Here is a 27,331-nt window from a genome sequence, read left to right as displayed (position 1 = left end):
TTTTTTTTTTTTTTTTTTTTTTTTTTTTTTTTTTTTTTTTTTTTTTTTTTTTTTTTTTTTTTTTTTGTCAAATTGATTAAAAAAATAATAATAGCTATCAATAGAAAAATAATTACCCATGGTTAAAGACTATAATTTTTTTTACGGTCTCATCCAATTTCTTAGGGGTAAAAAAGGGTTAAAAAAAGGGATGAGAGAGAAACCTGGTCAATGGAAGAGAAATTATCTGCTATGAAACCATATTTCTGCCGGAAAGAAGCCTTCTTCTCAGACAACCTCGAGCCCTTTCCACGGCCACCGCCGCCGCCGCTGCCCATATTTTTAACCGACGGTTCTGTAGTCATTTTGCCAGGCTTTTCGCCGCCGACGCCGATGCTTCTTCTGACAGTACTTTTTAGCGACGGTTCTGCAGCCGTCTTGCCAGGCTTGTCGCCACCGCCGATTACACTCTCAGTATTCTTAAGCGACGGTTCTGAAGCCGCTTTGGCAGGCTTTTCTCCGCCACCGCTCCGTTTAGAAGAGGAGCTGATCAAGCTGCCCATATTGCTGAACCACTGAAATTGGGGGAGGAAAATTATTATATTATAATTATAAAAAGAATTAACAAAATTAGGGGAAAATGAGTATAAATATGCTTTACTGCTGTTAGCGGCATGCTTTAGAAGTGGATTGGTGGGGTTGGAAAAGGGTAAGGGATGGGATTCTGTGGAAACTGAGAGGAAAATAAGGAAGGAATTGGATTCTCTGCGGTGAGGGGAATGGAGCGGATATTTCTTACCGGGGAAGCCGGTGGCGCTTATACAATGTTTTCCATGTTGTAATAATAGGATAGTTAGCTTCGGCTCGCGCCCCTCATTATTGGTCCCTGGCCCACACATAATATATTTGTAGGGGTTTGGTAGACATTTGAATGATGAAAGTCCCACATCCGCTTATTTAGGGAATGATCTATGCTCAAAGTGGACAATATCATACAATTGTGGAGAGTCGTGTTCGTCTAACATGGTATCAGAGCCATGTCCTAAACTTAGTCGTGCCAATAGATTGGTAAATCCTCGAATGTCGAATGACTCCTCGAAGGTACCAAGGCAGTAAAAAATGACTAAGACTCCAAAGGCGTCGAGCATTGATTAAAGGGAGGCGTGCTTTGTTCGTTTGACCCGTTACATATCGTCATCAGCCTCTCGATTTTAAAACGCATTTATCCGGTATAGATTTTCACACGCTTATAAGAAATGCTTCATTCCTTTCTACAACCAATGTGAGATCTCACAATCCACCCCATTTGGGAGTCCAACGTCCACGCTGGTATATCATCCGATGTCTGGCCCTTGTACCATTTGTAACAACCAAAATCCACCCCTAACTGATAGCTTGTTTTTGAAATATAAATATTATGGAAGAGGACATACAAATAATTAAATCCCACGTAAATAAAAAATAATGGGTTCAGACAAAAATACAATGTAGGCCCATCCTGTCAATGGCCGTTCTTTGCCCTTCCAACATACTGGCCCAATGGGCTTTAGGCCCAAAGCGCCACACAGTAATTCACGCGGTAATAATCACAGACGTCAGAAGAAAAGTAAAAAGAAAAAAAAAAAAAAAAGGAAGAAGAAGAAGAAGAGAGAGAAAAAGGTCCATTTTCTGGACGCAGAAGAGCANAAAAAAAAAAAAAAAAAAAAAAAAAAAAAAAAAAAAAAAAAAAAAAGGAAGAAGAAGAAGAAGAGAGAGAAAAAGGTCCATTTTCTGGACGCAGAAGAGCAGAAAGGCGAGGATCGTCCAAAACCAAACCCCAGGCTACTCCCCGCCAACACCCAAACGTCAAACGAACCAACTTCGCGCTCTAATTCTCTCTGCTCAATCCTTCCATTACAAAGAGACGACGAGCTCACCATTTCTTGCACCACTTCCCTTCTACTCGAATCATCATTCTATGATATAACATGACTCAATCGCCGGTGCCTCCGTCGTTGGCTCTGCCGCAGCCGTCGGCATTATACGGCTCCGGAGTTCAGGTCCGTTGCGCCGGTTGTCGCGATGTGTTGGTGGTGGCGTCTGGCCACACCGAGTTCTTCTGTCCATCTTGTCAATTGCCTCAGATGTTGCCTCCTGAGCTCATAGTTAGGGCCTACTCCAAGTCTCTTCCTCTTCCTACTCCGCCTCCTCCGCCGCTGGCTCCTCCTCCTCCTCCTCCTCCGTCGATACACCATGTCCCTGCTCATGGCATTGATCCTACCAAGATGCAACTCCCCTGCGCTAATTGTAAGGCGCTTCTTAATGTTCCTCATGGTTTAACTAGGTTCGTTTGTCCTCAGTGCGCGGTTGACCTCGCTGTCGATGTGTCCAAGCTCCATCAGTTCTTTCCCTCCCGGCTGCCTCCTCCCGAGGAAGTCAACGAGGTTTCAATTTCTCTACTCTTCTATTGTTGTGTTTTGGATGATTATGGTGATTTTTGCTCGGTTGTTAGCTGGGATTCTGCAACTATTCATTTATTTTGCTTGGAAGTCATACGAAACTGGATAAGAGGCTTAGAATTCAAATCCTTTGTTATCACTGCGCATTATGTGTTGGTTACTATCTTGCATATGTTCTCTGGCGAATCCCTGAAGTTGGCTAGAAACTAACTTCTAAATCACCAGTAATTATGCCAAAAAAAAGAAAACCTTTGAATCACCATACATTTTTGAATAATGTTTCGTTGTTTAATTTCATGTACTGCTGTGAACAATTTCTCTCGTCACTCTTTCGGCCATCATTTATGGATTCGTGAGCCAGGCTTCCATAGCCTACGATTAGCAAGAAGCATCTTCTTTTTCAGTGTAAAAAACATCTACCATATTTATAAAAGGTCGATTCATACTTGTTACATGAGTGAGTTAAACTAACGCTCCACTCTTGCCTGTGTGGAAGTAAATTAGTTGTTAGCAAAATGGCCTTAAATGATCTCAGTTCTGTCTCTCCAGGAGTGATAGTGATTCATGGCACCATCTCATGAGGAAAAAGTGATTCATGGCACCTTAAGTTAGATTTTCTGAGGAGCTCTTTTACTCTTCCTAAAGTAATGTTGATGGGAATAGGGTTGGTTGACATTTGATTGCATTGTATTGGCATTAGCATTGACAGTGGCATTGTATAATTTTTAGGTTAAAATACTATTTTCATTTTGGTTCCTATACCTTGGGTTTCCATTTTAGTTCTTGTACTTCTAAATGTTCAAATTTAGTCACTGTACTTCTAATATATCTTGAAACTGCTCCCTGCTATCGTTTTGAAGTTACTTTTTAATAAATTAGGCAATAATAACATTAATTCCCAGCAACAAAAAAAAATACGATATGAATATATTTTTAAAATTTATAGAGAGAGCTAATATGGACTAGTTTTTTAAAAAGAAAAGTTACCAATATACTAACACAAGGACCGATTTTAAGATTTATTGGAAGTATGTGGACTAAAATTGGACATTTGAAAGTATATGGATTGAAATGAAATGAAACCCAAAGTACAAGGACCAAACTAGTGTTTTAACCTTCTTTGGCCACGTGCTAGGTGCATGCCCTATCTGACTTCACAGTGTTATTGAGGGGGTAGTGTTGGAAGAAATTAGTACTTTTGTTTCCGATGGTGGAACAAAGTCTTTGTGTGCCGATGTATATGTATTGAGATTTGAGAATGTAGATCGCAAATAATTGCCTCATACCCTGGTTAAAAATATGCATTGTCTCTAACAGGTCACATGCAAATGTCAACGGAGAGCAGGAGCATGTAACAGTATATATTAGCTTGTGATTATATTTTATATGGTTGATTGGGACCAATAATGTAAATAGGGGGGTGTATATCATTTACTTATTTTTATGTTCTCTCTATATTCTTAATCTTTTTTTTCAGGGGGGTAATACTGTGTAAAAAAGCCTTACAAGGCATGTGCTTAGACACTGGTGAGGTGACTTACCTCCTTGTGCATCCACTTATTGCTTAAGTTTTTTACTAATAAACAAGTGTTAAGTTAAATTTAAAGCTTTGGATTTCCTCCCCTTTTACAACTTTTATTATTTCATCAAAATATGTTTCCTTCACACTCAAATCTCCTCTCACATAGGTCATAGATGTAAAGATGTATAGAAATGAGATCAAAGAGGAAGATACAAAGGGCTATATATTTAGTGATGGAGAAAATGAGGATGGGGGGCCTATTTGGTGATGATAAGTTATAAATTTTATCCATGTGAATTTGTAGTTTATTTTTGTGATTTTGTGCGCTCCTTTGTTGTTGAAAGACATCATATTTGAAATTTGTTTGTCTTTGATGGTTTATCTATTATTTTCTGTTTCATGTTTCATGCTTCATGCTGATTTTTAATTTTATTTGTTGGCTTGTGGTTGTATATGTTCTGCGTGCTTTCAGAAAACACTGGTATAAATCTTTGCAACTTTGCTGTGCCTTTGTGTCTTGCCTTTATTATTGATGGCCATCTCCAAACTGATCGGACATGATCAAATGGGTCCCGAAATCTTAATTAGATGACTCTTATTTATTTATTTTTTATTTTCAAATCTAGTTTACAACATCTTTATGAGATGAAATGTGTCAGGTAGCCATTGAAGTGGAAAGAGAAGAAGATGAAGGTGGTATCGTAGGAGAAACATTTACAGAATATGTGAGTAATAATAAACTCTTGTAACTTCGCTACGGAAGATTTGGTATGGACTTTAGTCCTTGTTTTCAATTATAAGAGCTGTGATTTGGTCTCAGATGGCTGTGTTTTTGGCATTCTTTGCAGCACCCTCCCAAACTATCTATAGGCCCACCTCACCCAGACCCAGTTGTGGAGACATCCTCCTTATCTGCTGTACAGCCACCTGAACCTACTTATGATTTAAAAATCAAGGACGATTTAGAAAAGTCAAAAACTCTGTCATGCTTGCAAATCGAGACCTTGGTTTATGCTTCTCAGGTTGGTCATGAATAGTTGATGTTCTTATGGTCAATACTTTTAAATTTCTCTTCACTCTTAAGGAACTGTCTATTACAAATCCAGAGGCATATGCACCATCTCTCGAATGATACCAGGGCAGGATTCTTTATTGGAGATGGAGCTGGTGTTGGTAAAGGTCGGACAATTGCAGGTTTATTATGGGAAAATTGGCACCATGGGAGGAGGAAAGCACTGTAAAGTCTTGCTTTCATTCTCTGCAATTAATTTCCTTGTTGAATTATTATTATTGGTTTAATGAGCAGAACCAAGAGTGACCTTACATTTGCCCACCAGTTACCATCTTAATCAGTCATTGTCTTATGCACGGTGTGTGATTTACACGCTATGCAGCAGATAGGACAACTTTTTTAATTTTTTATTTTATTTTGAAGAGAAACAAAATAAAAATTAGATTGGAAATGATGTCCAAAAAGATAGGACAACGGTTCTATAGAAACCAACCAAAAACAATTTACAACGTGAAAGGTCTTACTTTCAGGTAGTTAAGTATATCTATATATATGTGTGTTCGTACGCGCACGTATGTATTTTTTTAATGAGCGCTCGTGTGTGTGTCTGCATGCATGTATATATATGTAGTTTTTTAATGAAGAATTCAATTTCTTTCTGAATGACTACATTGTTTACTTGGAGAGCTTAGATGATTTGAAAGTTTAGTAGGGGGTGGGAAATGCTATGTATTGTAGTACCTGCATTTGAACTTGGATTTTAAATTGTCCGAGATACTATTTTTTGTCTGTTGTTATTCTTCTCTCCTGATTGATCTCCTGTTTCACTTTACTGCTTAGACTCATTCCTCTTAATGATAATATAGTTTCTTATATAACTCGGAGAGAATTGAAACGAAGTAACTGTGAATACATGTAGTAATTCACACTTTGTTCAGTAATATTGATTTTTTAAAAATCTAATTTTAAATTTGTGCTACATTGTGCTTGACTGTTGTATTTTCAATTCGTGTTTGTAATATCTTCTTAAGTTTCTAACATTCTGCACAGGTGGATTTCTGTTGGTTCAGATTTGAAGTATGATGCCAGGAGAGACTTGGACGATGTAGGTGCGGCGTGCATTGAAGGTAAGTCATAAACTAGTCCCTGAGGACATGTAACTCATAACCATTATATGTTCATTGAACTAGAGTTCAACAAGAACTAGAGGTGGAGATTTAGACCTTGGACCTTTAGGGTGGTTACGAGTGAGCAATCAATATAATAATATTAGAAATTATTTTGCTGAATTATTTGTGAGACCTGATCTTTGAATTATTATAAAATTTTGAAGGATCTGTGTAAGATCTTATAATTTTTTTTTTAATTTTTTTTTATAGAAAAGTTAATGAAATCTCGTAATCCTGATTTCTTACTTTAAACCAAAGCCTTCTCCAAATAGCTTCCGTAAAAGGCAACATATTTTGTTAAGACAATTATCAGCTTGATTGATTTAAAGTTTTTCATTTAGACCAAGATGACCAACCTTACTTTGGAAATTTATCTGCTAGGTTTTGATGGAAGTAGGGTGTTCAGACTAATATAAAATTGGTAGGACACCGCTTAAAATGTCCATAAAGATTGACAATTGAAAATGAGCCAGAGGTTGTTCTTGCTAAAAGTTACTCGATTAACTCAAGTTCTTTGGAAGGAGACTTTTATTTGAAAAGAGATATCAACAACATTCCTAAACTTCAACCAGCTTTGTTGAATTCTCATTTAATGGTAATAAAAGGCCTCTGTAGAACCAGTAACTGATGTACGCCCTCATAACTTCAAATGCACTTAATCAGCCTCATGTACTCAAACTAGTTTAGATTCTTGCAAAATTATAATATTTGGTCAACTACTAGCTAAAATATCAATAACAAGCATCCTCTGCTTTCTTTCCCCTAACCCCCCTTACTTTTAATGAGAGAATCTCTATTGAACATTTTGAGCGTGATCAAAACTAGGACAGAGTATTGTCCTTGACTATGTTGCGAACATTTGGTTTTCCTTCAATTCTTGAAGTCTTTGTAGTTTACTTTCAAGCTTCAGTTCATGAAGTATTCATGTTTACTTTCGAGCTGGGTTTGGTATGATGTTTGGACCCATTCCTTGATTGTAGCAACTAAATCCTTTGGGAGTGGGAAGCCCCTTTCTAACTAAACTTTCTGCAAGGAGATTAAGGAAGTGAGTTCTTCATCCCTTTTTGATGAAATTTCCCATCTTCCACCATAACATGATTTGATCCGCTTGTTCTTCTTGAGGGGCTAAAATCTTACCATATGGTTTGGAAGTATCCATCAGAGAAATCCTACCTGTTTGCTTAAGAATTGTATTGATTTAGAGGTGCAATAGCTGTGTCGACCAATGCTTCCTACAACTAGGCAACAATTTGAGGCTTTTACAACAGCTCAAAAAGGTCAAAATAGCTTCTTCGAGTTAAAAATTTAACAACCATTTTTTTTTCTCTGTTTTTGATATATACCCTTTTTTCAATGTTGAAATCAATCGTGAAGTGCTTCTTTCCTTTACTTTCAAGCTATGAACTTCTCCTTGTTTTCAAGTAAACAATCCCCTGATAAAGGACTAGCAACATGGATGAAGTAAAAAGTAGAGATAATGACGGACACTAAGATGAGGGAGAAAAAGGAAAGGGCCCGGATAGGAAGGGAGGAGTAAACTGTGAGATTTATTTCAGTTCAGCATTTGAACTTCTGGTAATTAAGACCAAGTATTCAGCATCCTTGGATCTCTATGACTAGGAGGTAACACATCTTCCGTGGTCTGTTCCAGTCTTCCTACCCACCCACAAAAAACAATTAACATGAACAAACGCTTATATGATGACTACCCTGCCCAACTATTAAATTGATGGTGACTTGAAGTCCTTTTTCATTCTTTGATTCACAACCAAACATATATCCATCTTTTCTCCCATTTCATTTGCAGTGCATGCTTTGAACAAGCTGCCTTATTCAAAGCTTGACTCAAAGTCTGTGGGTATTAGAGAAGGAGTTGTCTTTTTGACGTATAGCAGCCTCATAGCATCTTCTGAAAGAGGCCGTTCTCGCCTGCAGCAGCTTGTTCAGTGGTGTGGAACAGGATTTGATGGTCTAATTGTATTTGATGAGGTACTAAAGTTCACCTTCCTTTCAAATTTATTTGTTATTCTTGGATATATACAAATTATTTTGGAGTATTATCCATGCGATAAATACTCGATGGGCTGAATTACTTTGTTTCTAAGTGTCAATAGTTCCATTGCAGTGCCATAAAGCAAAAAATTTGGTACCGGAAACTGGAAGCCAGCCTACTAGGACTGGAGAAGCCGTTCTAGAGCTGCAGGTTTTTCCTTGTGGATCTCTTTTGCATATACTATATGATAGAATATCATCCTTTGTTTTTTAAAAATTATCCACTATGCTTAGGGGTTAAGGTTATTTTACCAAATTTTTTGGGTCTACAGTTAAGCGAGCATGACCTAGCATTATTGCTTCCAAGAAATATGAATTTCAAGTCTTATAGATTTATTACATTCGAGTAAATCAAATGTGCTCACCAAGATTCAGCATTTGTCCTTGCTTCTTCACGATGAACACTGGACCATTCTGTTATTTTCTTCCTGAAAAAGTATATCTGTTATCTTTCTTTACTGGGACCAATGTCAAACCTTCTGGTGAAGATCTTTGCTGATTTTTTTTTTTTTTTTTTTTGATAAGAGACAATTTCATTGATGAGTGAAATTTACCAGAGGGATGTATAATCCATGATGTTTACAAAAGACCTTCCCAATTTGCAATGAGGGAGGTATAACTATAGGAACTACAAATATTAGACAATTTACACCAAGATATAGCTTGGTAAACAACATTGTCGAAAAGTTTCGTATAGGTCTATGTCGTTTCTGCAAATATTCTCTGATTTCTTTCTTTCCACATATTCCAAAAGAAAGCCATGATGAGGTTTTTCCATAATAGGGCTTTTGCGTTCTTGAAAGGGTGGTATGTTAAGGCCATATTCAAAAAATCCTTTAACTCCCTAGGAAATGTGAGATGCCATCCGAATATATGATGAATCGTTGTCCAGAAATTTGAGTGTATGTGCATTGCATAAACAAGTGACTTTGTGATTCGTTTGCTTTCTTGCATAGTGGACACCAATTTGGAGAGAGGGTGATGTAAGACATTTTTTTTTTTTGAAGATTTTCACTTGTGCTGATGGCTTTATGCGCTATTTCCCAAAGGAAGAACTTTACCTTTTTAGGTTGATGTTCTTTTTTTTTTTTTTAGCAAACAACTTTTTGTAGATATATGAAAAAGATACAGGGACCAAGTTGAACAATTACAAAGCCTTCCTTCAGGAGAACAAGAAGTACCCTCAAATTCTAACCGCACCATAGAACAATATTTCTCCTAATTCGGATAATAGCAGCAGAGTCCGTTAAAACCATCCCTTCAAAAAAACCTCTTAACTGGAGTTGATTACATTGGGGAGTAACTAGAAAAACAGAATTGGAAGAGAACACGTAGACGAAGCATGATTCCCTGTCAAATCCCATCCTTTATACGAATCTAAAGCTTTTCCTTCAATCTTTTTGGTTCCTTTCATAAACACATTAACCCATTATACTGTCTTTTTTGAAGATCTTGGAAAGAATCTCCTAGCACTTGCCACAACTTTTTGGTTCCTTTCATAAACACATTAACCCATTATACTGTCTTTTTTGAAGATCTTGGAAAGAATCTCCTAGCACTTGCCACAAGTATAACAAGTCTTTGTATTGTCCGTTGATTGGTAGGGGATGAGAGAGAAACTTTTCTTTTGGGAGATGAGTGGTTGGGGGATAGACCTCTCTTCTCTTGCTACCAGCATTTGTGTACCTTTTATCTTTGTTGTTAAGTCATTTAGTGGCTGCTGTGCTGCCTAGCTCTCTTATCTCTCCTTTGCCTGTTTTGGAGTTTCATTGTGCTTTTTAGGTTTGTGAGGGATGCATAGGCTATTAGGTTTAATGCGTTTTTGTGGGTTTTCATGGTTAATTCGTTTTGTAATTATTTGTTAGATTTTATTTTGTTGGATGGGAGGCCCTTCCTTTAAATGGCCTCCACCTTTTGTAGGCTCCTTTTTGTATTCCCTTGTATGCTTTCATTTTTTCGCTAAGAAAGTTTGGTTATTCATTACCAAAAAAAAAAAAAAAAGAAAAAAAAATCTTTGCATTTTACTTTTGCCTCTTTAAATTTTTTTACTTTTTTTTTGTTGATAAGAAACGAGATTGCATTAAAACAAAAAATGGAACAACCTAGGGATTGGTGTAGAGAGAACCCCCTTTTTTGGTCGTTCAAAGCCAAGTTCATTAAGCCTATGTCTTCCAAGCTATCTAACCTGAGATATGATCTAGCCAAACTCCTACTTATTCCATATTTTTAGGAAGTCTTTTGAACCTTCCAGCTTCTCTATAAACACATGCCCGATCAACCTTGGAAGTGCAGAGAATTCCATCAAGACTCATCTTTTGCTAAGAAGTCTGGATGATCTACCCAAACATTTTCAAACCTGAAAGGGGAGGGCCCATTTGTTGTTACCCGAAGATAAAGGAAGAGGAAAATGATCCAAAGTAGTTATGGATAATCTGGCCAACTCCACCTCTATGAAGTGATCAACCTAACCATGGGAGACTAGAAATCTAGATATATGCGTTGCTGAGAGAGCACCCTTGATAGCAGACCAAATGAGGTTACCATTTTTCATGGGAATATTAACATGATTCAAATCCTCAATAAGAGTATTGAACCATCTCATGCTTCTGGTAGTGTGACAACCTCCCAAATTGAATTGGTTGCATTCAATGGCCTCTTTGTTGCCTTCCTTTGACCCCTCCTCCGTTGTTTCCTTGGATTTTTTCCATTTTTTGTTTACAAGGAGGCAATTGATGTTGTTAGTATTCTTTCGTTTCTTCATGACTAGATGGTGAGATCTAGGAGGAGGGATGTTAGATTTTGGATCCCAACTTCCAAGGGGCCTCCCAAAGCCGTTCTTTTGTTCATGTCTTATCTACCTCCCCCTCCACATCTTGATCTTTTCTACTTTCTCCTCACCTGTAAAGTTAAGATTCCAAAGGAGGTTAAGGATTTTGTGTGACAGGTTTTACATAAGAGAGTTGTCGCCATAAATCATACCCAAAGATGTCCTCTCGGCATGTTGTTTTCGCAATGGTACATTCTTTGCAAGAGATATGAGGTGAGACTTGATCATTAGTTGAGGAATTACCAATTTTTCGTTTCATTTGGGATTATTGGAAAAGCTCATTCGGGGTGTGTGTGACTTATGATAGAGAAGGTAGGTCTATGGTGGAGGAGGTTCTTTAGAATCCTCCTTTTAAAGAGATTGGCTAGACAATAAAGTTTCTTTGTAGTTTTGTGGGGTATTTGGATTGAGAGTAACAATAGTATCTTTAGAGAGGTCTAAAGATCAGATCAAGAGGTTTGGGAATTGACTAGGTTTAATGCCTCTCTTTGGGCTTTTGTCTCGACTTTTTCTCTATGATTATGATCTTGTGCTTTTGGATTGGAGATTTTCTTGTTGTTAGTTTGAGATTTTCTGGAGCCTTGTTTATTGTATGCCATTGTATTCTTTCAATTTTCTCAATGAAATCACGGTTTCTTGCCCCCCAAAAGAAGAGGCCAACCTTCTTCTTTTCCTTCCGAAAAACATAACCTGCAAACTAAGGGATTCATTACCATTTCTGGACATTTCATTTGTAACTTGTCTATTGTACTTAATCTTCCAAAATGCATGAGCCAAGTGCTTATATTGACTATTTGTGGGCACTTCATCTTCCAACAAGACTTGAGAGAAGTCTAATTGATTATAAGATTGTGGAAATTTGCACTTGGCATACTTATGCACGAAGTCTTTGATGATTAAGATTTATATGTATTAAGAGTATTTCAGTGTTGTAGCATTCACTACTAGCTTGTTGTTAAATATTGTAATTTATCTACGAATGCAGTGTGCATATTATTTTGTTAATCTTATTGGAATTTGTTCTCAAAACATTTGATCTAGATGAGTTTGTTGTTTCAATAAAAGAAGTCATCAAGTGATTGCATGTTTTATATGTCTAGACTTCTGGATAGTGACAAGATTCCGGGCACAACTGGTTTTTAAATTATTCCCTTTTATCCAGTCTTCCCCTTTACAATGAGTTGCCGTTTAGTGTGTAAACTGTAAATGGTTGACTTCTGGGAATATTACTCGATGTACTTTCTTCTCTCAGCCAAAATGCACCCATCTGCTCGTTTATGTAACTGCATATGGTTTTCCCATCTATGACACACTCTTTTCTGTTGTAAATGATTTTCCCATTGTATAACAAATAGAGAACAAATTGTTCTTCTTGTGATTCTATATTTTTGTTTTAATATCACAGGATCGACTTCCTGAAGCCCGAATAATTTACTGCTCAGCCACTGGTGCATCTGAGCCACGCAATATGGGTTATATGGTCCGACTTGGGCTTTGGGGAACTGGGACTTCATTCATTGACTTTCGAGATTTTCTAGGTGTGATTTCGTTGGGGAAATTTTACATTGAAGTTAATCTATTTGCAATGAGTTTATCTTGTCCAGATGCTTGAGGAATGTGCATATTTGTAGCTTTTAGATATAATGTGCATGTAGTAATGCATATAGAGTCATCTAAGATGTTAGCTTTAATATATATATATATATATATTAAATAAATGTATGAAGAAGGTTATGAAGGATTCAACAGGTCTTGGAGACCTGAAAAGTACTCTTTAGTTTGCAATGATAAAGAGTAGCTGTATATGAATTTCTCTTGTATGGAAAGACTAATAAAGAAGCCCAAAATGTACCATGTTTGATTATTTAAGACAATTAAGTAACCAGGGAAGCAGTGAGCACCGGAGTAGGAGGATGGTATTGTCCATATCCTCTGGCAAGGTTGTTGAAAACTACACTGCAATCATGTTATCTTAGTTGGTGCACTGTAGGAGGTGGCAACAAAATTAACTAGCTCTTAGAATTTAAGATTATGTACAGGTCATTGATTCTGCCGGTCAAAAAGAGCCCAATGAATTTAATAAATGGCCTAGAGGAAATGAGTTCGAGTTCAAGTCATGGTGGCCACCAATCTCGGAATTAATCTTTTTTAAGTTGCATTGACAACCAATTGGCAACTATTATAGTAGGGTTAGACGATTGTCTCGTGATAATAGTCGAAGTTCGACAAGCTGGCCTGAACACTCACAGATATCAATAAAAATCATAAAAACATGTCTTTGATTCCATCAACCCTCTTGCATCTTCCCAACTAAAATTTTCTAATACGTTTTATTGATTAAAAAAAGATTTCAAGTATAAAGTCATTGTCTCTAGGCGAAGCCAAATGACCACGTAGAAGAGAGTTTATTGGGTTTGAGATACCAGTTTGTTAAAAGAAGATTGTGGCGACTGATATAATACAATTAACACATAGATGTAAATTTGCTGATGCATTTGGGTGCATCCAATGATATTTTCTGTTTATTATTAGTATTTGTTGTTACCCCTAGTTTGAGGATGCCTTTTTACCTTCCGACTGTTATTTTTTAATATCTCTCTCTTAAATTTTCTGTTTCTTATTAATAAAGAATTAAATGGACTCTTGTAACCTCAAAGCATCAAGGAAGTGTAAAACAGAACTAGCCTCTCTTTCCTTTTTTATCCATATCAATAATCCTGAAAAATATTGAATATATCTTTTTCTCCGGGTGATAATTTTTTATATATATTTTCTGCAGGTGCATTGGAGAGAGGGGGTGTTGGGGCTTTAGAACTTGTTGCCATGGACATGAAAGCAAGGCAAGGCTTATTATTATTTTATTCGTTTTTTGATCTCATCAAAAGCCTCTAGATGTTCATTTCTTCTGGTCCCTAGTTTGTTGCAGCTTTTGCAGCTTGAAAGGAGTGCTTTGGCTGATTGTTTTTTCAAGACCTTAGTCGTTTTGTTCTTCAATCTTTTGTTCTCTTGTAATAGTTGGAGATTTGTTCTTTATTTGGCAGTTAATCCTTTTTCATTCCCGTTGGTAGTTTTGTATCATCCAACATTTTTCTTTCGTTGCATCTATCAAAGAAAAGTTTGTTTCTGTTTCAAAAAGTTAACTTACCAAGTTATTTCTTTCAACTTCCAGGGGTATGTATTTGTGTCGCACACTTAGCTACAGAGGAGCTGAATTTGAAATTGTCGAAGCACCATTAGAAGCTGAGATGATGGTATAGTGTATTGTTTCCTCTAATTTTAGAAATTAAAGAGAGAAATGGATGTAACATTTTCCATGTTAGTTTAAGAGATTTTTTTGCAATGACCTGCCATTTCTAAACTTAAAAAATGGGTGGCTACTAAAGAATAAAATACGAAAAATAAAGATTCAATAAAATTATTATCAAATACTTACGAAAATCATCCTATGTAAAATAGTCTGGGATAAAATATTATTCTTTAACTTTCAAGTAAATTATAGCATTCCTGAACATTAAAACATAAACCTGGTTTTTCTAGCTTATAATGCCCCATTGTCTCGTACTCTATGACATTAGTCATTCAAAGTCAGGTCTCGCTTGGAAAAGGAAGTGTTGCAAGAATGTATATAAAAAATACTCAGCAAGTAGCATACTTGCATGAATGAACATATCTCACCACTATTTATAATTGTGTAACATCTTTTATCTGTGTTTTAGTTCACCACCACTTCAATTTACAACTAATGTGCTCTCCTCATTGAAATAACACTCCAGTACCTCCCTTGAGCTTATTCAAAATAGTGGTTTAACTATTGATTCAGATCATAACTCCTTTGAGCTTATCACTATTTGAGTTCACATTGTTAGCAAGCTTATCAGTATTTGAGTTTACATTGTTAGCTCCCCTAAGCTTAACTTTACATTTTAGTTCACATCAAATAGCTCCTCTGACCTTAATATTTAGATTCACATTATCTTGCTCCTCGGAGCTTATCTCAATCATTGGTACCACCTCAACTTGCTCTTTTGAGCTTGTCTCAATCACACATTTATAAAGGTGAGGCACCGCCTCATAATCGTTTCATCTTCAGATCTTAAACTCGTAGTCTTAATCATGAAGGAGCAACCCCATTAGAGCACGATCCTAGTAGAATCCCACATCGCATACATACGAGGAGTGGCCTCACATGCCAACTCATATCTTAGGGGAGGTAACCCATATAACTTATATCCTTAAAGCACGACCCTATAATCACATCATATGCATGCAAAGAGTGACCTTGTAGTCGTTAGGGCACAATCCTAGTAGAATTACATCATATATATGGAAAGAGTGACCTTATAACTATTAGGACATGACCCTAGTAGAATTCAGTACGTATAGGGAGTGACCCTACTTGTGTGCGCACATCGTTTAAGGCACGACCCTAATAAAATCACATTATGCATGCAGTGACCTTGTAGTTAGGTACTACCTTAGTAGAATCACATCATATGCATGCAAGAGGAGAGACCATGTCGTTACGGCATGTCCCTAGTAGAAATCACGTACGTACATGGATTGACCCCATACGTTCTCAGTAGAGCATAGAAGATCTAATGTATTCTTACTATTATGCCTTATTCTATTATCTCACATAATGTTTTAGGCTTTAAACATCATCACAATTTACATTTCCATGTTATCTCTCTACGTATCCTGTTAATAATTTATGGCCTACTAGAGAACTCTAAATCCTTCATGCAATCTATGTTCTATTTCTCAATATATTCCAATTCATAATACCGTTTAGGATGTATAGACAATTAGGCCATACTACCATTTTTTAGTCAAAACTATAGAATACGATATGCTTCTGGCCTAGTCATACAAGTTAAACTCGATATCTTATCCAAATAATTTGCTTACCTTGATCAAAACTTGGTTCCAACAAAATTAGAGCTTTTCTTTCCTTCTCTAATTAGGTCATAAAATCAATATAAGTATTAGTACAATTGAAATCGACTTGAGAAATAGTGAAAAAGGAACCAACGCTGATCGTTGGTGATTCTTCTCCCAAATTGAGGCCACAAACTCTAGTCCAATCTCCACTAAGTCAATGCCTTAAAGTAGTTGAGCCATACCACCTCAAACTTCCCCCGAATCAAGAACTCAACCATATTCCACAGCACACTGAATTAAAACCAGGTTTTGGCGAGCCAAAAATCCATGAAAACATTGAATGTTTTTCATAATCACCCTCCTTGACTGACTAATCTACAAATTTCTGTCCATTGAAGGTCTACTTGGAAAATTTAGTAATGCTGGTGCTCGAAGACTGAATAGACCTACATCTGATCACTATTCCATTGTACTTCCCGTGGGCTGTTATAAATGGGGTCCCTCACCCTTCTATTTCGAGAATATGTGGCTGAACCACTTTGAAGCTTTGCCAGTGGTAGAATCTTGGTAGAAGAACATACCCCTTCGTGGATGGCTAGAGCACTGTTTCACTAACAAACTTAAAAGACTAAATGAAGTCTTAAAGAAATAGAACAAGGAGGTTTTCAGTTGCATTTCCGTAAAAATACAACCAACTCTTCTCTCCTTGATCAAATGGAGGAATTTGGATTGATCACAATAGTGCAACATGGACACAAAAAGCTCATGAAGCTGAATTTATCTCGTTGTCAGCAAAGGAAAGCAATCTTGGAGAGAAAATGTAAAAAACGATGGCTAGAGGAGGGTGACATAAACTCCAATTTTTTCATCGTATTATGGCTTCAAAGAAATAAAAGAGTACCATGGTGAAAATTCCATTGACACAAGGCAGAAGCAGGCAGCCTCTCTCGAGGTTGTTTTCACCGAAGAAGAGATGGGGAAGGTGATACAACTCCTGGACTTCGACGAAGCTCCAATACTAGGTGGCCTTACCTCAGTTTTTTTTTTAAAAAAATGTTTGAACATTTTGAGAGGTGGTATCATGAGAGTGTTCTAGGATTTTTTGTTTTAGAATGGAGTTGTCTGCATTGTTGTTGGCTTTCGCCTCACAAGTCTTACAACCAAACTTCAAAATCATAACAAGGGTGCTATTAGAATGTCTTAAGATTCTGATTGGGCAACAAGTAGCTTTTGTAGAGTAGATCCTTGATGCATCCCTCATGGCAAATGAAATCATAGATGAATGAGAAAGAAAGAAACGAAAAGGTGCAGTCATCAAACTTGATTTGGAATAGGCTTTCAACAAGATCAATTGGACATTCCTTGAAAACATTCTTGTGGCAAAAGGCTTTGGCTTAAAATGGTGGGGTGAATAAAATGATGCATTTCATCCACAAACTTCTCCATCGTCAACAATGGAAAACCAAGGGAGAAGATCTATGCCCTCGACTAGGGGATCCACTTTACCCTTTTCTTTTCATAATGGGATTGCCTTAGTCGCCCACTCACAAAGGCCGAATACGAACGACATACCAAGGGCTTTTAGGTTGGTAACAAAGGCTTAAGCATCAACCACCTTTAGTTTGCGAATGATACAATCCTCTTCTCTGATTTGTTAGTTAGATGTCTCTTCCATAAAAAAAACATGATCGAGATGGTAAAAACCTTTGAAAGATTTTTTTGGACAAAATATCAATCTCCAAAAAATAGAGACAATGGGCATCAATGTTAGCATAAAGATTATCAAAGATTTTGCCAAGCAGATACAGTTGTAAAAAGGTTGAATAGCTGAATATGTACATAGGATTACCCTTAAGGGGAAATCACTAAGTCCTTTTCCTTCATGAAGACTATTATTTTAAAAATTGAAAGAAGGTTGTCAAGATGGTCATTATGTTATCCTTCAAAAGGCAGACGGTTCACCTTAATACAAGACACACTGTTCATCCTCTCCACTCACTACATGTCTATTGACATACCTCAAAAAGTTGTTGCAGATATAGAAAGATGATTCAGAAACTATTTGTGGAAAGATGACACACACCTTGTTAGATGGAATATCATAAACCTCCTAGCAGACAAGGGAATACTTTGTCTATTTTCAATAAAGGAGAAGAACATAGCTCTCCTTGCAAATTGTATATGGAGATATCACCACGAAGAAAGTGAATTGCGGAGAGAACGTATAAAGGCTAAATACATTCTTACATTGTATACAAATCAACCCCCTCAATCTTCTGCAAAGGGCCTATGGAAGTACATAAAAAAACTCCAAACCTCACCACCAATTGAATTCGTCATAGGGTGGTGCATGGAGGAAGCACATCATTATGGATCGACCCTTGGATTGAAACCACCAACTAGCCCTGGGGTATCCACTTTTGTATAGACTCTCATAATAAAACAACTACGATAAAAAAAAAAGTGGAATTTCTGGGACTTGAAACTTGGTAGCAATCTAAAAGATAACGATGCTAAGGAATGGGTTGAATTCTGTCTCAATCTTGCCGTAGTTGTATTGTCTAATAAAGCAGACTCATTGACATGCCTTCCCTGACGAGGTTTTCTCCACAAAATTAATGGACATAGGTGAAAACATAGAAGTAACGAACATGCTAGCAAAGACAATATGGAAAGTAAATCACCCTAAAAAGGTGAAGTTTTTCCCTTGAGAAATAGAGCATAACACCATTAGCGCAGGTGAAAATCTTCAAAAAAGTTTGCCTTCGTAACTTTATTCCCAATTCGGTACCTATTGTTCAAACAAGACAACAAATCACAAAACCACTTATTTATGCAATGCATATACACTCAAAATTTATCGATAAAGACTCTCATATCTTTGGTTGGTATCTCACTTTTTCTATGTAGGCAAGGATTGGACATGACCTTAATATACCTCTCCCTTCAACAATGCAAAAGCCCTATTATGGAAAAATACCATCTTGGTTTTCTTTTAGAATTTGGGCAAAGAAAGAAACAGTATTCACGGAAAAGACACAGTCTTATACAAAACTCTTCGATAATAATGTTTACCACGCTATATCTTGGTGTAATTTTTCTAATATTTTTGCTTCTTATAATCATACCTCCCTCGTTGTAAATTGGAAGGTCTTTTGTAATCATAAAAGATTATGCATCCCTTTTGTAAATTTCCAGCTCCAATGAAATTTTCTCTTATTTAAAAAAAGAAAACACTTGTGTTGCATGTTTTATCCATCCGACTGTCACTTCACGTTTGCCATTCTAATCCATGGTGTAACATGTGATTCTTGGTGTTTTCTCCTCATCGCCAGAGGTACCATTGAAATCTGTATTTCAAGTTTTTTATTTATTATTTATTTATTTTAATTAATTAATTATTTATTATTTTACATTTATTGTTTTACATTTATTATTATTTATTAGTATTTCAATTTCTATATTTAACATTTTTTTTGGAAGTTTATAAGCTTAAATTAAGTTAGGATAATTAGTCTTTATCTCATTTTCTTATTTTGTAGTTCAATGGCTCTATTATAATTCTTAAATTCAAGCTATCAATAGTATATTAACATGCACTTTATTGATTCTATTGTCGACCATGCGTAACGTACATCCATAGTTATGGTACAACAGCAAGTAGAATTTACATTTAACGTTACATTTACATAGAATTCAAATATGACAACGTTTTTGTTGCTATTAGGGTTGGATTTTGAGTTTACCTGCCGCTGGTGACTTATGTGGGGACATTTACCCTTGTAGTCTTACCTTAAGGTTTGATTTGAGTCGACATTTCTATTTCTGGTCAATTTTCCATCTAATGTCCACTTCAACCACATTTAAAACACGCTCTTGTATTTACCCAACATTTTTCAAATGACATTTTCCACATGTTCTGCTCAATGACTTATCCAAATTTAGGGCTAGAACCTTATTCACCAAACATCTGTGAGGTTTGAACAGTATGCATGGACACGAGTGTAGCTGCTCAAAGGACGTTGCATAACATGGTGGGGCTAGGGCTGCCACTATGCCTTCTATTTCTCCTCTTGAATCCATAATAAATTGCTTGACATTCATGTCTTCGGTATTTACAAGCTCAGGATTGAAACGAACTAATCGATGAATTCTAGATCATATTCTTCAATAGTTATCACCTTGTTTCAAATTCAAAAATTCTCCTTGCTTTCAGTATTTAATAACAACTGTGTATCATTTTCAAAAGAAGGCTTCTCTAAATCAAAGCCAGTTAATTGGTAATTGGTATTTCATTATTATCCATGGACCGCTTCATTGACTACCACTAGAAATAGGCATCAGTTTTTAGCATAAAGGCCGCATAGACACCTACTCTTCAGGACATCTCATACATTGGAAGAGTATGTCCACTTATGTGAACCAGAATTCTACTATTCATCCATTGAAAATTGTGGATCGTCACCCCTAAAATCGCCCAAATACTTAGTTTCTTTTGACATGCACCCACGATCTCGACCTTCACCTACTTGTCCAACTTGATAGATCACTACATTCTAAATCAACGACTGTAATGCCTTCAGAGTTAGTGTTACAATAGTTTGTGTTGGGGTACAAGCTGTTCGATGTTTCTCCCATTGGGACATTTAGGGCAAGATCTACAGGTGCACATCTCCTCCTCCTCTCTCTTGGCTGGTGAACCTTCCTCTCTTATGGCGATAATCTATCATATATCAACAAAATTTGTGTTAAATCATGATCTTTTCTATGGATGATCATATCATAATATTATCTCAAGATCAACCCAAAGGAATTAATCATTATCAAAATCAGAATTGTGTTTAAATACATCGAGCTCCTCCTTCATTATTCACTACTTGGCCATGGGAAGGAAATGCTTACATTGTAAGCGGTCTATAGGACCTAAAAATCTAGGGCTTTGATACCAACTATAATAACCCTCTACTAAAGAATAATAACAAATGGGTCACTACTGAAGTATAAGATACAAAAATAAAGATGTAATAAAAATATTATAAAACTCTTATGATAATCAACCTATATTAAATAGTCTGGAACTGGTAAAATTAGTTAAAGTCAAGTGCAAATTGATTGTTTCATGACATTTTTCTGTTAACCATGTGCCTACAATTTTGTGATAGGATGTTCTATTGTATGAAGTTAACCTGACTTTCTTCAGTTAGATACGTATCTAGCAATTCTAACACTTCCCATCTATTTTCTATAGAACTCTGATTAATTTTGTTTCTTTTATTCATTTTATTATGGCTTCTTGAGACACTGCGTCTTATGTCCTACTTAGGAAATGTATAAATTAGCAGCTGAATTTTGGGCAAAGTTGAGGGTAGAATTGATGACAGCATGTGCATATGTCACTAGTGACAAGCCTAGCACCAATCAACTTTGGCGATTATTTTGGGCAAGCCATCAGGTAGATTCAATTAAGCTTTTCCTTAAAAACTGAGTTTCACCTTAAGTTGAATTATTTATATTTTTATTTATGTTAATTTAATTGAACTTTGTTCAAGAAGTGTATATGCATTATGTCATTTCGTTTACTTCAAAATTTCCTCCTGCTTTTGTAGCGTTTCTTCAGGCATTTGTGTATGTCTGCCAAGGTTCCTGCTACAGTTAGACTAGCTAAGCAGGCATTATTGGAAGATAAATGTGTTGTCATTGGCCTGCAAAGTACTGGAGAGGCACGCACCGAGGAAGCTGTGACAAAATATGTCTGTTCCATGGATTTATGTTATTTATTTGTTCTTGTCCCATGCAGATGATATGTTGTACTTTCTAATTTTGATTTTTTTTTTTAAAAATATCTCTCTTGAATAGGGCCTCGAGCTTGATGATTTTGTTTCTGGACCTCGAGAACTATTGCTCAAATTTGTGGAGGAAAATTACCCTTTGCCTGAAAAGCCTGAAACCCTCCCTGGTATGTGTGGCTTGTATAGTCACGTTTATATTCTTCTCTTTTCCACTATCGGTTTGTGTTTTATAATTGATTTTTCTTTAGAGGAGGGAAGTGTCAAGGAGCTTCAAAGGAAGAGACACTCAGCAACTCCTGGCATTTCACTAAATGGGAGGTTAAGGAAAGCTGCAAAATGGAAGCCTCCAAGTGATGTCGAAAGTGATGAAGAATCTGAAAGTGGGTTATTTAATAGTCCTTTTGTGATGGATTTGTTACATTTGTCTTTCTAGTTTGTATTATAACCTAGTATTTCTTGAATAGTTCTCTTTTTATGCATTTATTATATCTGATCTTATTTTTTACTAGATTCATATGCCTTGGCTTGAGTTTAGCGTAGAATTTTTTTAATAACACTTTTTTCAGTTATATTTCATTATTAATTGCCCTTTGAGAGTCTTTGTTTAGTAATTGGTTCGAATGTTTATGGCCTACCTATCTATGCTATATAGGGCCTTTTTTTTTTTTTTTTTTTTTTTTTAAAAAAAAGAAGGTTTTCTTTTCGTACATCTATCTCTCATTGATAAGAAACTTTTTTTACCTTGAAAGATATAATAATTGGGTTAGATGAGATGGCTCATGCAGAGGGAAGTTAGAGAAGACCCTCAATTGACATTAATAAGAACATCATAATTATACACATAAAATAAACATTAGATAAGTAACAGAATGGCAAGAAAAGTCTTATATGAGCACTTCGGATTGAAAAGATTTTTTTGAATCCGTTGGACTTTATTCAAATTAGCTCTCAGTATTTGAAGATGGAAAGTCTTCCCAGCTTAGTTGTTCACCACCTTTTGATGATTTATTAGTTTTTATAACTAGATTTTCTGCTTGCTTCAAAGGAAAATTTGGTGATGATTACTACGTTTACTAATGAGATATCTTTTGTCATTCCCCTAGCGCTTGAGTCTTCTAAGTCTTTTAAATGTTCAAGAGGTGAAGAATTGTTTTATTGAAATTTATCCTTAGCACTGAAATCTAAGTCTTTTAAATCTTCAACTTCTCCAATCATTGACCATAGTACACTGAATCCAGATTGTATTGAAGAAAGTGTTCCTAGTCTTTTGTCTCCATTTATCAAAAAAGTTGTTTCTTAGAATTGTAGTTGACAAGCATTGCTGTTTTAGATTCTAATGTTGTTCACGCTAAAGGAGTATTTCATTGTTCAATGGATCCTTTCGCTTCTCCTTCTCACTCACATAGTGTTGGTGATTACGATGCTGCATTTGAAGTTAATTTGAGTAGGGTGGAATCTACTTTTAAACTTACGGAAACTATTATGATAATATTGGTGCAAAGATTCTTTTGGTGTTGATTTAGTATCACTATTTGAAGAAAGTGACAAAAAAGATTCCTCATTCTCTTCATGCATCAGTACCTAACAAATTTGGTTCTCTTGTTGAAGCTAGTTTTCTCAAAATGCATGAGTTTCTCCTTTCAATTCCAAAAGCATTCATTGTTGATGTTTGATTTCTCTATGCGTTTGCCGTTTGAGTCAAGTGGTTCTTTTTCTCTGTGGTCGTTATTTTTGGTGTTCCATTGTGCTCTATTTTTCACTCCGTTGTGGAGTTCGTATCTTTGAGCATTAGTCACTTTTCATTGATTCGATTAAAATTTGTCTCTGAGCTATCAAGTGCAATTCTTTGACCTCTCTTCCCTGTATTTGGTAGATGCTTTGATATTTTTCTATGTCTTCTACGTATGTGCTTTGATGACCTTTTGGATGAGAAACATTTTTATTAACAAAAAACCAGAACTACAAATAGAAGAGGGACTACGGACCCCCAAGTGCCAAGGGTGTGCAAAAAGAGGCACCATGGAGGTACTGTAATTACAAAAACAAGGAGAGAGCATACATCAGGAAGAAGCCTACCATCTTTCCAAATTCCACACTTCAACGCGCACAACTTATTTAAATTTTTTTAGGATGTCTCTCCGCCTAAAGGTTCTCTTAATAGAAAAGCTTCTGTATGAAGAAAAAAGGGAAACGTTCTTGTTTGACCAACTTCACAACGTTAGACTGGGATTCTTTCTAAAATCTTGGTTACATTCTTAGTGTAAGACTGCATCAGTGCTCTTGCATCAACACTTAATCTAGCTTGTTCCTATTGCTATGCATGATAATGAGAGTTATGTCCTCATCTGTATCCATATTCTGCAAAAAATCAGTTATTATGACATTGCATCTTGTTATTGTCGGGACAAAATGCAGCACCATTTCTTGTTCTACATACAACTTTATTATTATTATTATTAATTAATTTTTTATTCAAAATATTATTCTTGTAGCTGATTCTGCTCCTGAATCTACCGAGTCAGATGATGAGTTTCAGATATGCGAGATTTGCAATACTGAAGAGGTAAGTTCCTTGAGATAATTTGATCATGTGAGATCTCGAGTGAGATGACTGTGCTGTTGGGCTTACACTCATTTTTCCAGGGAAGGAAAAAATTACTTCAATGTTCCTGTTGTGAGCACCTTTTTCATCCTGCTTGTCTCGACCCTCCTCTGTTGGAAACAGAAACTGCAGAATGGTCATGCCAGTCTTGCAAGGAAAAGACAGATGAGTATCTTAAAGAAAGAAAAGCTGTTATAGCTGAACTTTTAAAAAGGTTTTGATATTTTATTTGTTTCCCCTAATGTAAATGTGAGGAATCCTTGCACTAATAAAGACTACCAGCAATCCACACATTTTCTTCAGGAAAAAAAAAAAAAGGTGAGGACTGCTGGTAGTCTTATTAGAGCCGGGAATTCAGCTCTGTACATTTCACCTGAAGTTGCATTTCTGTGTCTACTATCAGGTATGATGCTGCTTCAGATCGTAAGTCTAGTTTGCTCGCAATTATTCGTTCGTTGAATCTTCCAAACAATCCTTTGGATGATATTATTGACCAGGTAAGTGTTTCTTCTTCTTTCTCCTTCAGTAGTATGCACGAGTGAAATTTCTCAGTGTTTATGAGTCTGGTTGGGAAATGTTTATTTATAAACTCTCTTTCCATTTTAATTGTGTATTTATTTATTTATTTTTTTTCAAATTGACCTGGCCACTTTTTATTGCTTGTTGCATTGAACTTCCAAGATTTCTTGCTATACTTGGTTAATCATTGCTCTTGCATTTTTTGTTGTTTTTCTTTTCCTTTCTTTTTTCTTTGTAATGAAAGCTGGATTGTTTATAAAAATTAAAAAAATCATAGTTCTGGTCACTAAAATACTTCTCTAACATTGCTGCTCCATAATGGATAAAAGATTATCCATTCTCAGGTTATTGTTATTGTTATCATTATTTGATAGGAAGTAGAACCATTTCATTGCTATAATGAGATATGGGTAGATGTACCATAATTACAAATAGGTAGAGACATTCTTAGTTCAACTCAAACCTAGGCACCATCAATTTCCACCTTGCATCAACGATCTTGCACTTAATTTCCATTTCTTGGCCAAGGAGTCATGTGACCCATGACTTGCAATATGTAGCCCGCGACTATGCAACTTGACACTGCAACTTGTCATTCGTCTCTGTTCAGGCTCACGCTATCTGTTCTACCATTCGAGTCAATCTTTGTGATTCGTTTAGGCCGTCAGTCGCTCATTTTTTTGCCTTTTATAGTTTAGGTTATGTTGTTTGTTTGCCCTTTTTGGTTGGTGTTGTTTGATAGAGTAGTGTTTTTTTTCATCTTCTTCTTGTTTATTGCATACATTATNAAAAAAAAAAAAAAAAAAAAAACACGCTAGAAGCTTAAAACTGACAGTCTCCCATTTAGGGTCTTGAAAATAGCCTCTGTACAGGTCATAGGAAGGCACCCATTAATCTTGAAAATAGAAAAATGTTCTTCCAGCAGAATTGAGCGAAAGCACAGGATAAACGGACATTCCTGAATTCCTCACCATTTTCTTTGTACAAAACACAACAACCTAGGTTCGAACAGGTGTTGGGCAGCCTTTTCTGCAAATTATAAGTTGTGCTCAACTTTCCATGGGCTGGCTCAAAGGAAAACTTTAATTTTCTTAGGAACTTTGGGCTTCCAATTGGTTTTACTGAAAAGAGGGTTAGTAACTTTTTATAACTCGTAAGATTGTTCATTAGTGAATCCCCAACTACTGCCAAGCCCCCAAATTCTCTTAGCCTCTTGATCACCAATATGGCAGGTTGCATTGAGATCTTCTCCACTTCTCTGCAGACATTTTTGGTTGGTAAAGAAAGTAATGCTTAGTCATTTCTATTCCAAAGCTTTAGAACTAAGTTTGACGCACCTTGAATGACTGAGTTTGACGTAATCCTCTTTAGGCTTTGAAGTCAAAATTTATTTGGCTTTGTTCCTAGATCTTCAATAACTGTAGCATTACAATCACCTAGTGAATTTTTATTTTCAGACTGAGGCTAAAGTGAATTATTGTTGCTTGCTTACCACATTTTTATGCCTGCTTGAAAGTATAGCATATCAGCATAATATGTGTGTGCGGAAGTGCCCATGTGTTAACTATATTCGGGACCTATTTTTTCTGAAGTATTCCTCTATTGCAGCTTGGAGGCCCAGATAAAGTCGCTGAAATAACAGGAAGAAGGGGAATGCTTGTAAGGGCCTCCAATGGAAAGGGTGTCACTTACCAGCCACGGAACTCGTGAGATTTCAATTTTGTCCTGTTTCTTTCTAAATTGTCATTTATTTCTCAGTTTACCTTTATTATATAATTAATTTAATGTGTAGGAAAGATGTGACTATGGAGATGGTCAATATGCATGAGAAACAACTGTTTATGGATGGTAAGAAGTTTGTTGCTATCATCTCTGAAGCTGGATCAGCTGGGGTTTCATTGCAGGCTGACAGAAGAGCTGCAAATCAGGTTTCTCTCTGAGGCATACCTGCTTGGAAAGTTTTGATCTTTAGGGGCTAACTGAATTTCTATAGCTCTATCACCAGTGACTGAATTTGTATGGCTAATTAATTGTATTCGATAAGTGTATATATATGTACATATACAATTGATCAATAATGATTCCTCATGGCTTTATGTTCAATTTTTATTGCTCTTGGCATTTTTCGTTACAGAAAAGAAGAGTTCATTTTACTTTAGAACTCCCTTGGAGTGCCGATCGAGCCATTCAACAATTTGGACGAACTCATCGCTCTAATCAAGCTTCAGCACCCGAATACAGGTGCTAATGATACCACTGGTTTGTATGGTTTTCATTTTTTACTTTGTGCCCATGTTTGTTTGATAGTATATTGTAGTGTCCAACTACCCCTCGTTTCTAAAATACAGTGGCAGTTGTTAAAATCTTCAAGATTGCTTTTATTTTTCCTCTTGAAGTATGAGTAAGCTTATAAATGTTTATTCTAGCCAAAGACTTTAAAAGATGGCTATGCTGTGGTTGGACGCCATTGGGACTTTTTAATTTTTAATTTTTTTTTTTTTTTAATTCTTAGCTGTTGTTTTTTTTTTTTTTTTTTTTTTT

General features: G+C 36.1%; 2 protein-coding genes across 2 annotated transcripts in view; one reads left to right on the top strand and one right to left on the bottom strand.

Annotated features, from left to right (window-relative positions):
- The window catches only part of LOC111499741 (E3 ubiquitin-protein ligase RGLG4), an 8,075-nt gene extending 7,276 nt beyond the window's left edge, over nt 1-799 (bottom strand). Inside the window, exons 1-2 of the mRNA XM_023151398.1 lie at nt 641-799; nt 204-554 (exon numbers count right to left, since the gene is read on the bottom strand). Coding sequence (XP_023007166.1) covers nt 204-554; nt 641-655 — 366 coding nt within the window. The 5' untranslated portion in view covers nt 656-799. The remainder of the gene's footprint in view (nt 1-203; nt 555-640) is intronic.
- Nucleotides 800-1,716: 917 nt separating this feature from the next.
- LOC111499713 (protein FORGETTER 1) overlaps nt 1,717-27,331 on the top strand; it is a 38,782-nt gene continuing 13,167 nt past the window's right edge. Inside the window, exons 1-20 of the mRNA XM_023151346.1 lie at nt 1,717-2,402; nt 4,599-4,664; nt 4,788-4,961; nt 5,046-5,176; nt 6,002-6,078; nt 7,928-8,109; nt 8,246-8,323; nt 12,405-12,537; nt 13,779-13,839; nt 14,169-14,250; nt 21,204-21,332; nt 21,487-21,630; nt 21,737-21,836; nt 21,918-22,049; nt 24,162-24,232; nt 24,313-24,485; nt 24,675-24,768; nt 26,399-26,496; nt 26,583-26,718; nt 26,925-27,031. Coding sequence (XP_023007114.1) covers nt 1,947-2,402; nt 4,599-4,664; nt 4,788-4,961; nt 5,046-5,176; nt 6,002-6,078; nt 7,928-8,109; nt 8,246-8,323; nt 12,405-12,537; nt 13,779-13,839; nt 14,169-14,250; nt 21,204-21,332; nt 21,487-21,630; nt 21,737-21,836; nt 21,918-22,049; nt 24,162-24,232; nt 24,313-24,485; nt 24,675-24,768; nt 26,399-26,496; nt 26,583-26,718; nt 26,925-27,031 — 2,624 coding nt within the window. The 5' untranslated portion in view covers nt 1,717-1,946. The remainder of the gene's footprint in view (nt 2,403-4,598; nt 4,665-4,787; nt 4,962-5,045; nt 5,177-6,001; nt 6,079-7,927; nt 8,110-8,245; nt 8,324-12,404; nt 12,538-13,778; nt 13,840-14,168; nt 14,251-21,203; nt 21,333-21,486; nt 21,631-21,736; nt 21,837-21,917; nt 22,050-24,161; nt 24,233-24,312; nt 24,486-24,674; nt 24,769-26,398; nt 26,497-26,582; nt 26,719-26,924; nt 27,032-27,331) is intronic.

This window comes from Cucurbita maxima, unplaced genomic scaffold, assembly GCF_002738345.1.
Source record: "Cucurbita maxima cultivar Rimu unplaced genomic scaffold, Cmax_1.0 Cma_Scf00027, whole genome shotgun sequence".
NCBI classification, from domain to species: domain Eukaryota; kingdom Viridiplantae; phylum Streptophyta; class Magnoliopsida; order Cucurbitales; family Cucurbitaceae; genus Cucurbita; species Cucurbita maxima.
The sequence above is the reverse complement of the archived record's forward strand: the minus strand, read 5'-3'. Positions and strand labels throughout refer to the sequence as shown.